Source organism: Colletotrichum tamarilloi (genome assembly GCF_030869305.1).
Source record: "Colletotrichum tamarilloi strain Tom-12 chromosome Unknown Scaffold_71.1, whole genome shotgun sequence".
Classification (NCBI taxonomy): Eukaryota; Fungi; Ascomycota; class Sordariomycetes; order Glomerellales; family Glomerellaceae; genus Colletotrichum; species Colletotrichum tamarilloi.
Window position 1 is genome coordinate 132,123 of NW_026849453.1, and position 12,755 is coordinate 144,877.

General features: G+C 50.2%; 6 protein-coding genes across 6 annotated transcripts; 3 read left to right on the forward strand and 3 right to left on the reverse strand.

Moving 5' to 3' along the window:
* Window positions 1-299: 299 nt before the first annotated feature.
* CTAM01_12049 (uncharacterized protein) lies at window positions 300-3,538 on the forward strand (the record flags this gene model as incomplete). Its single annotated transcript, XM_060528057.1, has 6 exons — window positions 300-1,337; window positions 1,477-1,521; window positions 1,955-2,220; window positions 2,728-2,896; window positions 2,964-3,074; window positions 3,143-3,538. The coding sequence occupies 6 exons, from the start codon at window positions 300-302 to the stop codon at window positions 3,536-3,538; spliced, it is 2,025 nt and encodes a 674-aa protein (XP_060377324.1).
* Window positions 3,539-3,818: 280 nt separating this feature from the next.
* Window positions 3,819-4,234, reverse strand: CTAM01_12050 (uncharacterized protein; the record flags this gene model as incomplete). Its single annotated transcript, XM_060528058.1, has 3 exons — window positions 3,819-3,863; window positions 3,936-4,064; window positions 4,124-4,234. 3 exons carry the CDS (start codon window positions 4,232-4,234, stop codon window positions 3,819-3,821), a joined length of 285 nt encoding a protein of 94 aa, XP_060377325.1.
* Window positions 4,235-4,934: 700 nt separating this feature from the next.
* On the reverse strand, window positions 4,935-6,289 carry CTAM01_12051 (monocarboxylate transporter; the record flags this gene model as incomplete). The annotated part of the gene is made up of 2 exons (XM_060528059.1): window positions 4,935-6,064; window positions 6,121-6,289. The coding sequence occupies 2 exons, from the start codon at window positions 6,287-6,289 to the stop codon at window positions 4,935-4,937; spliced, it is 1,299 nt and encodes a 432-aa protein (XP_060377326.1).
* Window positions 6,290-7,434: 1,145 nt separating this feature from the next.
* Window positions 7,435-8,511, forward strand: CTAM01_12052 (uncharacterized protein; the record flags this gene model as incomplete). Its single annotated transcript, XM_060528060.1, has 1 exon — window positions 7,435-8,511. One exon carries the CDS (start codon window positions 7,435-7,437, stop codon window positions 8,509-8,511), a length of 1,077 nt encoding a protein of 358 aa, XP_060377327.1.
* Window positions 8,512-9,348: 837 nt separating this feature from the next.
* CTAM01_12053 (uncharacterized protein) lies at window positions 9,349-9,976 on the forward strand (the record flags this gene model as incomplete). The annotated part of the gene is made up of 2 exons (XM_060528061.1): window positions 9,349-9,480; window positions 9,560-9,976. The coding sequence occupies 2 exons, from the start codon at window positions 9,349-9,351 to the stop codon at window positions 9,974-9,976; spliced, it is 549 nt and encodes a 182-aa protein (XP_060377328.1).
* A 141-nt stretch (window positions 9,977-10,117) lies between these two features.
* CTAM01_12054 (C6 zinc finger protein) lies at window positions 10,118-11,650 on the reverse strand (the record flags this gene model as incomplete). The annotated part of the gene is made up of 1 exon (XM_060528062.1): window positions 10,118-11,650. One exon carries the CDS (start codon window positions 11,648-11,650, stop codon window positions 10,118-10,120), a length of 1,533 nt encoding a protein of 510 aa, XP_060377329.1.
* Between the last annotated feature and the right edge of the window lie 1,105 nt (window positions 11,651-12,755).

The window sequence follows — 12,755 nt, forward strand, 5'->3', positions numbered from 1 at the left end:
CTGCGCCAAAAGAAGAACCTCAACGCAATAATATGCGAGTAAAATGCAAGTTGTTCAAGCTTATGTGAAATGCGCATCTTCTTGTTTCACCACGACGGTCTTTACCCAATGAGACGTTCAGGCTAAGCGATAGGTCATCTACTAGAGGTCGGCTCCAAGCCAAGCTGAGATCGTACTTCCGGGGTGCAGCTTGACACAACTCAGCTGGAAACGTTGACGAATGATAAAGCCAGGTCCAATGAAATGCACAAATTGCGGCAACAGAGAATCCTCGCTTGCTGTTTCATTTAACTATTTACATGTACATAATAGACGGCCAATTTCCAGTCCTGTTTCTCTCTTGCTCACATTGCACACGTGAGCATTCCGACGCTTATGCGATGGCATCAGTGCAGCCTGCTCCGTTGGAGCAAGTCCTTCACCAACTCGTCAATAACCTGGCCGAACTGACCAGAATCCTGTCTGGTCAGGAAAGGTCTGAACACGCACAGAACAAGCAACTGGTCTCACAGAATTCTCCAGAAACTAAGAGCGATGTGGAAATGTCTACACAATTGCCACTCGAGGTGGAAACAATTTTGTGTGCAACGCCAGTCGCCGGCTCTGGCCTAACAGAAGCAGTCGTTCCAGTAGAAGGCTCAACAGACGCAACACGAGGTTTCCATGAGAGTACTACAGCATCTGAACCGCCGCTAGAGATCGCGCCACTGCAATGTGGAGCGCCAGCTACCAATCCTGATATCTCGACAGAGGCTGTTCCAGCGAATGTCTCAACTGACACACCGCCAGACACTTCTGAGAATACCGCAACGCCTGCGCCACCACAGCTCGATGATTCTAACCCCCCCGAAGATGTCGTTACAGTAACGGGCGCCCCATCAGAAGTCTCTGGGAGTCCTGTAGTGTCTGAGCTACCACAGCCCGATGCTATAGTTCGCTTACCAAGAGATCTGGATGAGTGGTTCGTCAGCCCTCTTCCTACCGGCATTCGCATGAAGATATTTCAAGCTGCCGGTACTTCATTTCTCATGAGTCATCCTTTGTTTGGTTTCATGACTATGAAACTGAACTTGGAGAAAGCTGGTGCTTCGACATCGATTCTCGAGGAATTCACGGAAGATCCCCTACACATAGGCCTCTGGGAACAGTATGTTGAAATCGCATATACACAATACACGTACTACGTCAGAACCAAGTTCCAGTTGGTCGAACTTCCAGCCCTGGAAGGAAAAGATGCGCGTGCGCTCTATATATGCGTTAGATCAAGGATCCGTAGCCTTTGTCAGTCAAACTTCAAAACCATCCGTCATGGAACGCGCGAGCTTTTCATCCCGGATGTAAGTCCATCAAGTTCCGGAGGCGCGTGCTACTCCGTGAATCAGTCTGGGACACCGTTTCTCTCCAGTCAAACGGTTCGTTCAACACCCTGTAGACAAAACATATCGTGAGTTTCTCATACTAATACTAACACTATAGGATCGGGTCGAGACACCATTGGGTAAAGTTTGGTACGTTGAGATTGTTTGTTTCCCTCCTTAGCACATTGGCGCAGTAAAATGATAATTGTCAACGGAACAGGATGGTCAAGTCGCGTGTTCTTAGGAGATCGACATTGAGCATACCAGTATTGGCCTCTCTATCAAGTTGGCTTTCACCTGCGAGCTCGGAACAAATCATTGGAATCATTTCCTCCTACATACTCCCGCGCCACATCACGACCCACCGCCGTTCTCAATGTCAAACATTTACACGGCCATCTGATCCGACGGGAGCAGGTCGAGGATCCATGAGACTTGTCTTCAGCATAAGCTACTGGGTTCAGTTGATACATTTCCCGGACATAGAGGACCAACAAACACATGAGGAAGGCATTCTGCTGTGCAGAGAACTTGGGAGTATTTTTGGGCCACAATATCCCACAGACCGGTCTGACAGCGACTACACTCATCAAAAGGCTCGACAAGTTGGGCCTGGTTCGTTGACGGCCATGTTAGCGGCGAGCGTTCTTGGAGGAGCAGGAGGTTCTGGGATAGATCTACTCTTTTCCATCTTCAGACGGATCAACTCGGTCCCACTGGCAAAGTATTCGACATTGAGACAGACGCGGACCACGGTCAACGGGAAGTGGAGAGACATTATGTCGGATGAACGGAGATCTACGGTTCTTGAAAGGAGATCAACCGTGGTGACTACTCTGGACGAGATTTCGACAGGTTCAAAGTACACAACCGTCATACTAGCTGATGACAAAGTGGAACACAACCTTTCTCCAGAATCATTGAGTAACTTAGTGAGAAATAGCAAAGGGTCTACACCACCCCTCCAGCCTTCTGGAATTTGCCATCATTTGCTCATTATTTTCACAATAATGGGTACCTGGGAGCAGCGCTGGCATGAGATATTGGATGTCATTGAAGCTGAAACGTCCATACAGGTTAGTTAATATTTTCCTAAAGTCTTTTGACTTCCAGCTTAGATGTTACCTACTTACCTTTATGCCGTTCATGGAAGACCACATTGGTGTACACACCCCACTACTGCAAATAATGTTGAGTGCTTACTCAAGTTGTCGTAGATGCATGAAATCCAGGACACGCATCGGCTGGACGAATTGATGTTCGATCGGTCATTGCAGGTATCCAAAAGATACTTTTCATTGCTTCAATTCCTCAAGCTTGCCTCGAATTCTCTGGAAGAAACAGCGTCCAACTTCGGAGCAAATCACAGGCACTTCCTCGAAGCAGTGTCCTCTGCTACTCAAATCATACGTGACGACGAATTGAATGGCGTGCAAGAAAGCTGGAAATACGTCGCCGAGTCCATCAGTGCGTCAACTAAAAGGCTTCAGGGTCGTGTCAATCAGCAAATAGAAGACCTCAAGGTGCATCAAGAAAGCGTAAGCAACATCATCCCAGTGAAGTTTCATTTTTCATGTCTTCGAGAGCTCTCGCTAAATCATTTAGATGTTTAACGCAACATCTTTGCGGGAGACCAACAACGGCATGGCGTTGAACAGATCTGTTTACGTGCTTACTGCCTTTACGATTTTGTACACCCCCATTGGGTTCATGGCGGTACGTGTTGTATATCAACTGAGCAGCTGGCTTGCAATCGCCGTAGGAATACTGACAGTGCTCTCAAGACGTTTTGGGCGCTTCCATTTCTGAACAGTCCCTCCGATGGTGGAAAGCCAAAGGTACCCGACGGATTCCAGGAAAGCTTTATCACAGTACCCATTCTCACATACTTCATTGCCTTTGTTTCCTGTCTCTACCTCGGCTCTTCACGGTTTCGCAAAATTTCAACCCAAATTGTCCTAGGGTATCGGGCGTACCTGTTTGATCTCTTTGGCCCTGTCAAGTACATCTGGGATGTTCTCTTAAAGTTCACCGAACCCTTCCGAGTTGCAATCCGAGAAATCCATCGGCAAAGGGCGACGGTTAGCTTCAGCCCAACTCGAGCTCGAACATGGACTCAAGGTATCACAGGAGCGAGTGGGGACACGAACCAGACGCAGCCACGAACCGAATGGGTCTGAGTTTTAGATGACTGGTGTTATCAAATGCATTTTCCTTTCTACTAGGACAGATCCTGATGCAATCGACCAAGATCATGCTTCGATGGTGTACCTTGTAGAAGACTTTAGCTCAGTCAAGGGTCGCTGGCTTGTTCTGTACGGACACTATCGATCTGGCACAACAGAGAATTGCCAGCCACTCGAGATACCCGCTAGATCTAAAGACGCACTAACGGATTCAAATATATTTTGCCTGCTTAAACAGAAGATTTTCTTGAAATGATCGACTATCCAAGTGCTCTTAGGCACGAAACATCTTTTTGCTCGATGCCTTGCAACACCAACACTGCGTGAGATATGTCAGCAAGCAGATCTTACACAAAGCATCCATAGAAAGGAATTGAAGTGAACGATGTACCTGCACGGTCATTTGTACGCTGGGATCGGAACTCGAGGCAATCCAGCAGTCGGCATCGTTTTGGCCGGACCCAGCAGGGCAGGGAAACCCGCCAAGCTTGCCCTTTGCTTCACAGTCTGCCGTTGAGTCCTGAAGGAAGCAAGATTAGATATGTTTGCGAACCGTGACAGCTTAATGTTCGGACTAACACAGTTTACTGTCTCTGGCTGGCATGTCACAGGTGTGATACCGTTGTTCTGGGCAATCGATCCTGTGGCAAGGAAGGAAAGCAGCGTGATGCTTACGGCGAATGAACGCATTGCCTTTCGGGTCCAGTCTGGGTGATTGATGGTGTCTGGTAGAATAATCTTAGGTACCTGACTATGTGTCTTGGCTGAGTCGTGATCCTAAGTTTCAAATCATTCACAAGAATGTGTTCAACAGGCGCATTCCGTTGGTGGATTGAGGACCCCTTTATCTACAAATTTCGGACACTTAGGGTTGTGTTTAGATATTGCGATCTACGTCAACGATGCTAGTTTGGGGCGATTTGACGTCGTTCTCAAACCAGAGACTTAATCAATTTCTGACAGTGAGCTCTTGAGCAGGCCTCGAAGGGACAGCGAAGCCTTCATAGGGCGGCTGGATATTATAGAATATCCTCCACGCCAAGCGGGCTATCAATCGTTCATAGGCTTAAGCAGGGGCCCATGTATGAGTTTTCTGAAAGGTAATTGGGTAAGTTAGGGAGGGACATCAACTTTTGACTCGGTTTCGGCGGACGAAATTCTTCTTGAGTCAGGTTTCCCCAGTATTTTACTATAAATGACTTCTGCTTGAGCCACGGCCAAGACAATGCATCAGCTGATAGCCAGCAGGTGTCGGAAAGGCAGGCGTTGCTGATGGTAGACTAGGACAACGGCTTCAAAGCTCTGATTCTTAGGTACCGGATGTCGTGGGCAAGAAATGGGCAACCGGGCGATCTTTCCGTACCGACTGGTTGTACTGAATCAATGACCCTTAAGCTCGCTTCTTCAAAGGCCAAGCGAAGGCCCCCAACGAAGAGCAAAGCATGAAAGAGCCCAAGAACAAAATGAGCGACTCGTAACGGCCCATCCCATACCCTCCGCTCACCGGCTTGGTTAATAATCCGGCAGTAATCGGGCCGGTGGCCAAGTTCCCGATGCCCTTGCCAAACGCCATCATGCTGTACACGGGCTGCGGGTCGTCGGAAAGCATCGCCCCAAACTTTGGCCAGTTGATGAGGAAGCCTCCAGCAAACATGCCAAAGACCAGTGCAAAGATGACTAACAGCGGCAGAGAGTGGGCGAATCCCCAGAGAGTGAAGGCCGCCACCGCCGACGTAAAAGAAGAGACGAAGATGAGCATAAAGACGTTGTTCGTGTGGTCGGAAAGCCATCCGAAACCAATCTGCCCGAAAACGGTTGCCAAGTTGTGCGCTGCCAAGAGAAGCGCCCCCATGGTACCAGAAAGCCCGATGGCACTAGCGTAAGAGGGCAGATACAAAGACGGGATGTAGTAAGCGAAACCCTGGAACAAGTTCGAGAGTGCGAAGCAGTAGAATAGGGGCTGTCTCAGGAAGCTGACGTCGAACATGCGCATGGCACCGTGAGGGGACGGCGGCAGTCGGCCCTTGATCATGTGCAGAATGGGCGCAACCCCAAGGAACTGAGCGACAGCTACAGCCCGGAGCGTAGTCTGGTATCCATACTTGGACAACAGTACTTGCAGCAGGAAAGGCATCCCAACGCCGCTAAACCCGCCGCCGGCGTAAAGAACGCCATATGCAAGTCCGCGCCGGGCGACGAACCACTCGTTCAACATCCGCAACACCGGGAAGTAGAGCATCAAAAATCCAAAACCGTACAAGACACCCTGGGTTGCGATCAGACCCGCGATTGAGGTGGCAAAGGACGCGCCGACCAGAGACGCGACGCACATCGCCCAGCCGACGACGACCATGTGCTTCTGGTATCGGTGGAATCTTTTCACCACAGGCGCAGCGAGCGGCGCTCCGAGGAAATAGATACTCGTGGATACCGTGCCAATGACAGCGATATTGGAGTCACCCTCAAATTGTGGTTGGGAGGAATAGTATTCCTGAAAGACACCAAAGGTCAAGGGAAATCCTGGAAAAGTTAGTGACACCGCCCCGTCAGACTCTTTCGGAGAATTTAAGAAATACCCCATAGAAGTGCCTCAATAACGAAGCTGGAAAGCAAAAACTTCCATGCTGCAGCGCCCTTGTCGGTCGGCGGCATAGTGTGGATCAAGGTGTTTCCGTCTTCCTCATCACTCTGCGGCGCCGAGACAACCGCGCCGGAGTTCGGCATCGGGCGCAGTTCAACCGACATCTTGACTGAAGCACCGGGACGTTGAAGATGCGTCGTTCAGTACAGGCCTTCCGTCGAAACGCTTTCGAGATGCACCTTGAATTTCTTTGCATCCCCCGTGGGGTAGTCTAGGTTTTTATGACAAAGAGTCTTGGAAAAACCGACACCGGTGCCGGACCGGGACGGCTTCCGGTTGTGGGGTAGCAACACTGGGTCAAGAGTCATTTTCACATGAAAGGGCGCACGCCTTTCCTAGTTGGTGAGGTACTTTGGTCGTTTTGAGTTATGCGGTCTAATAAGTTTTGTAAAAGTAATTGTATTGTGCGTAATAGGATTGAAGTCTTGGGCTTTCTGCTCTTCGTGTTCTCTACCGCTGTTTATTGGGTTTTGTTACGATAATTAGTCGTCGAAGTCTTGGTGAATTCAATTTCTCTGGAGTTGAACAGAACTTGGATTTCGAACCAGAAAATCTCCCTTATCACGTCAACCACCAACAGACTGTTCAAGTGATATTTCGACACTCTCTGGTGCGAGATATTTGGGTGACTATTCGAATCATCCGCCCCGAAGCATAACCTAATCGCTCTTTTAGGCCGGCGGCAGACTTGGACATTGTACTTGACAAACGCGTTCTGCCAGTTGATAGAGACACCACAATACTCTATCTAAGCAGCAAGTTTCGGAGGACACTTCTCAGCGTTGAATCAACAAGATGGTGTGCTATGAATCATACTGAGTAATGGGATCTGCGTGCCTCCAATTGGTTAAAACACCAGTCCCGCAATCCTACAATGTGCCCGATGCAGTAACGTAAGCTCGCTGACCGACATGACGCATTGGACCCTTATTCTTCGGGCGCAGGGGTCCTTGCACTGTCAAACGACGCCCTTTGGAGGTTTTCCCAATGAATAAGGTACATCCACCAACTCAACTCATCAACCCACATATTTGTTTAATATTCGTTTACAATACAGAGCTCGCTGGAAAAATAAATAGAGAGGCGCACACACTGGTTCCGAGGTTTGAGCTACGCAAGTCGCGCGCATCCAGATCAGAGCATTTACTGCCGAGTCATTTGCATCTTGCAAGTTTCAGCACAACTTCACCTGTCACATCGTAGTGCTCCATCGCCGCCACAACATCACATCGGGTAATTCAGCTTCAGCATGACAAAGACAAGCCTTTTCGAAGACTATGTGGTCACCGATAGAGGCGGCGTGATCGAAAATAGACATGAAGTCCACGCTGCAGTCGTCGACGCTGATGGCAAGGTCCTCTATGCAGTCGGCAATCCTTCACGAATGACGCTGGCTCGCTCCGCATCTAAGCCAGCGCAAGCTCTCGCAGTGCTTGAAACCCCAGGCTTCGACAAGTACGGCTTCGACGGAGCTGATATAGCTTTGATGTGTGCATCTCACAACAGCGAAGACCGGCACGTCTCGAGGGCAAAGTCAATGTTATCCAAGGTTGGGGCGCAAGAGTCGGACTTGCGGTGCGGCGGTCACCCTTCAATCTGTCCAGTCGTGGATAGGTCCTGGATCAGGGTTGGATATACGCCAACCGAGATTAACAACAATTGCTCTGGTAAACATGCGGGCATGTTGGGCGGCGCGGAGGCTCTAGGTGCGAGTTTCGAAGACTATCACCTCCCTAGCCATCCGATCCAAGAAAAGGTGAAGCAGGTTGTTGAAGACTTGAGCGGGCTTGACGGTGACGAGATCAAGTGGGCCATTGACGGCTGCAATCTTCCTGCACCCGGGCAACCTCTCTATTCGATGGGTCGCATGTATGCTGCCTTTGCCGCCGCCGCGGATGCTAATGAAGAGGACGGAAGCGTCCAACCGGTGAGAGTGAAACATATGTCCGATATCTACAACGCCATGGCGACGTACCCTGAGATGGTCGGCGGAGAGGGGCGTTTCTGCACTATCCTAATGGAAGCGTTCGAAGGCAGTCTTATCGGCAAAGTTGGCGCAGACGGATGTTACACCATCGGTATCCGCGCATCAGGGTCCACGAGGAAGCTTGGCGCGGAGGGGGCCGTTGGCATTGCAGTTAAAATCGAGGACGGGAGCCTCGAAATCCTCTATGCTGCTGTTCCTGAGATACTGGATCAGCTTCGAATTGGGACGCCAGAGATGCGACGTAAATTGGTGAGCTTCCATCACTTGAAGCGTACCAACACCATGGGTGTTGAGACGGGTCAGGTCACACACGCCTTCAGCGTTCGCCGTGTCGATTGAGTTGTATTACGGGCCCTTTTCAGTGGTGGTGTACTTCTCAAAATGGTAGCGATGGATTGATAATAGTCATAGAGGGTTGCTTTCTCTCACTGGATGATACAGCAAGATAGATGAGTTCATATTACCAAGCAATTGCGGGGTGACTCACTTTCACCTATTATGAACATGAATACCTCCTCAGTGAAGTGAGGTTGTATCCCAATGTCTTTCCTCCATTGAGTGAAACCAGCGGCCCGGGTTTAAGCCTGGGGATGCAGAATCTGAGGGACTGAAGTTAGGCCGACTGAAGTAAGCAAAGCTTCGCAATCACATACCGAAACATGTGTGCCTAGCGCTTACTGGCACAGCACTAGAATGCCCCTCGTCTTATTCCCGTTTGCTGCGCGCGTGGGTGAGTCGATGCATCCCCGCACGCCATGGTACCTACTTGAGGAGCCACTGAAGACCAAAGTAAGGGAAGTGATGTAGTAATCACATGCGTCTTGCTTGGCCTTGAGTGCCAGTATAAACTGGATCACACCCTGTCACCGGCAGTGATAACATGTCCACACGATCAGCGGGCTTTTCTGCGAATCTCGTAGATTGGCAGTAATCTGAGGGTCTGGACTGGCGAAATTCAGGTGTTTGTTAATCATGGTCGACGGGAAAGCCTCGAGACTACCGCCAAGCCCAAGGGGCTTACTTAGGTCATGATGCTATACGAAACTCGCAGATGATCTATATATCCAACGCTTCCCCCTCATCCGCTTGAATTCAATTCTTCTTCCATAATCATATTGTTTTCGACCATTTATTACACAGTAAGTCATCGAAATTACCTCATTTACATCACACATCATGTCTTCCATCGCCAGAGATGACAAGACCTCACCGTCATTCATCCCTCTTGCCGGCGTAGCTCAGGACGGCTGGTCAACGGAGAATGAAGCAACGGCAATGTGCCTCTGTGGCGCCGTTCAGCTCTCATTTGTAAGATTCCACATCAATTCATCCCATAACACCAACCCAAAGCCCAAGAAAGAATCATCGCACTAACAGCCCCTATCAGCCAACCCAAGGCCGCGGCCTCCTCAATCGCTTCATCTGTCACTGCACAGACTGCCGTAAAATCTCCTCCTCAATGTTTTGCTCCAACTTCTCCGTTGCCGACAGCCACCTCCGCCACATCCGCGGTAAGGAGAACCTGAAGTCTTTCAGCCAGTCTCGAACCATCGCGACTGGCAACGATATGGCAAATCACTTCTGCGGCACCTGTGGCACGCTCATGTACCGCGTCAGCTCCGGTCTACCAGGTATGAGCATTCTCAGGCTTGGTACTGTCGATGATTTCCGCCTCGTGGAGACGAAGCTCAGGCCTCAGGTCGAGCAGTTTATCGACACGCGCGCATCTTGGTTGAAGCCGGTCGAGGGCGTCATGCAGTTGGATCGGATGCTCACAGCACAAGACATCAAGAGTCTCTTATAGATGATCCATATTATTGACTATGTTTAATGCTGCTCAATTTGAACGTCCATGTGTACTGAAATGGAAAGGCAGCGGCCTCAAAAGTCCAGACTAATCGAAAATTTGTACACATTTGATCAAAGCCCGCATCTCCCAGTGGTATCATACTGCTACATGCTCTTCCCTCTTCATAATTTCACCGGTCTTCTGATTCTTCAGGTAGAAATGCACCTTTTTCCGTGGCGGAATCGTGGCTTCCGGCGGTTCTCGAAAGTTCATCGCAACTATTCGTCTATCTTCGGGCACGAATCCACCACTGCCTTCATCAGAGGTATCGAAGGCGTCCAACTCGATGATATCGCCGAGAGCGATATTATGCTCAATCTCAACCACCCGCTTTGCGATAGACCATGCCAAATTCCTCTCCCAAATATTCCTTTCGGGCTGCATGAGCTTCTTCATCAACCTCAGGGCCTCGAGTCGCAGTCTTAGGTGGCGGCACCTGATGACCACCATGAAGAGGAGAGAGCTATAGCCGAGCTCGAGGACGCTTTCGGTTCCCCAGCCTGCTGAGGACTTGGACGCCTCTGAAGAGCCTTCCGCTTGTGATGCCAGAACGACGATGGCGCGGAATTTGTCCGTGTGCGCATCATATACGCACTCGCCTTCGTCTTTCTTTTCAGAAGCCAAAAGGGCAATCCTGGCCACGAGATAACGAATGTCTAGCAACCGTATCATGTCCTCCTCCTTGCTGGTATACCTCTCCTCTTTCTTCATCTCCCTGTATGCCTTGTACCATGCATCTAGATCAATGAGGATGAATTGTCGAAGCCATTTCGCGTCTGGTTCTGGACCTTCTTTTCCGGTCTCAAGCCAGCAGTCGGTAATACACGCACATTCCATGTGCCGGACAAGGCGTACGTGAATCGTCAAGAGTCGAGCGTGAGCTTCTGCGACATTCTGAATCCGGTTGGTCGAGGTCGATACGGGTTGGCGCACTGTTGGAAAGGTCGTTGGGTTGATGCCGTATCGGTATGGTGCGATGCTAAGCTGCCGCATGACTGGTGTGATGTGGTTCCGCAGAAAGTCAGACTCGTTATGTATCTCATTCAGGATGTTGATCCCGTGCCGGCAGTGAGTAGTGGCGTCTTTTGGGTTCCGACGGATCAGCTCTATGCAGATGAAAAGCACACAGACGAAGAGAATCAGCGCGCGATCTGTCGTCGTGCGGAGGAGCTTGATCGCCTCGTTGTAGTGCCACACAGCAAAGGAGCCTGCTTCCCATGATCCGTTGCTGAATGTCTCGTACACGGAGCTGAGCGCCAGCACAGCATGGCTGGCCACAGGTTCTTGGTCCGACATTTGGATCACGACATTAGTCCAGAAGTATGAGTTGAGTGACCCAGCAAAGGCCGGCGCCGTAACCTTGCGGTAAAAGTCCATCGTCCGCTCGGCGTAGACAATGCTGGCTCTGGTCGGCTGTGAAGCCCGAATCGAAGTTGCGTTGTTCACGGGGCATGATCTCAAGAGTTGCGCCCAGGAGTACGTCGTCGTCGGCGGGGAGATGTAACCGTCACATTTGCGGCCGGTGGAGATGCATCTCGCGCAGGATGGACGCGCCTCGTCGCATTTGATTCGTCGGATCTTGCAGGTTGTACAACCCGTCTTTACTCTTTGTGTGCCTATTCGGGCCATTGCGGTGGTCCACTCAAAGGTTGACTAGATGGCCGTGATAGTTCAGGCGTGAAGCCATTCCATTACATCCAGCCGTTTCAACTAGGTCGTCCAACGAGAGGTGCGATGTTAGTCCAGCTGAAAACACAAAGAGTGATAATGCGGGGGGGACGTACTCGTTATATCAATCATATAGATCTAATGATAAATAACCGGGGGCAACACAGATCCTGTGTAGAACAGATTAACTTGTCAAGGCTTGGAGATCAATCTTAGACTTCGAGGTTTAAGCAGCTGACCTGAACTAGCCGCTTGAACCAACATCCGCAACAGTCAAGTGTTGGCAGCGGGTCTGGGGGAGTATTGGTTTCGAAACGAGATTTCTGGGGATTTCAAAGAGCTTAGACAAGTTCGGATGCCGTGGGGCATTTAACGAACACACCAATAGGTAGTTTGTAAACACCAAAAGCTTACCTGCCCGTGCCAGACTTGGTTTTTTGAGATGAAACCGTTCGGCTATCGGCGGCGTGCCAAATGGGAACAATATGTTGACAATTGATAGAACCTTGACTGTCAGTAGAGACGTGTGTAGAGCTGACATCCTGGAATATGCATGATTCGAAGTTCAAAATCACTGGTGAGGTTCATGTAGCGATTCGAGAACGCTGAGTACGTGCATGAATGAGGAAACTAGAATTGCGAAGTGAAATTAGTTTCTGACTCTGCAGCTTAGGAAAATGGTTTGGGGAAGCATAGACAAGCCTAGCTGATCGTAGGGCTGAAGGACCAAGCAGCCGGTATGCACAATAAAGTGCAGTATCGTACAACCTTAATGGACGAGCCGCGATATGTGGAAGTGTTCACCGCTCACCTTGCCGGGGTGAGGCGCTCACCGATCAGCCCGCACTCACCGGGGGATCGACGGTCCAGACCGCCATAGACCGTAGAATGCATTTGGACTGGTGCAAGACCGAAGCGAGCCAACAAAAAGCTCCCCTGAGAATAGACCAATTACAGCTAAGCTTCCTTCGGAAGCCTCCGGCCTGAGCACCGCCGCCCTTGTTGCGATTTCCCTCCCCCCCTTCACCGCATTTCTTCAACGACACCCCGCCACCATTCCTGCAAT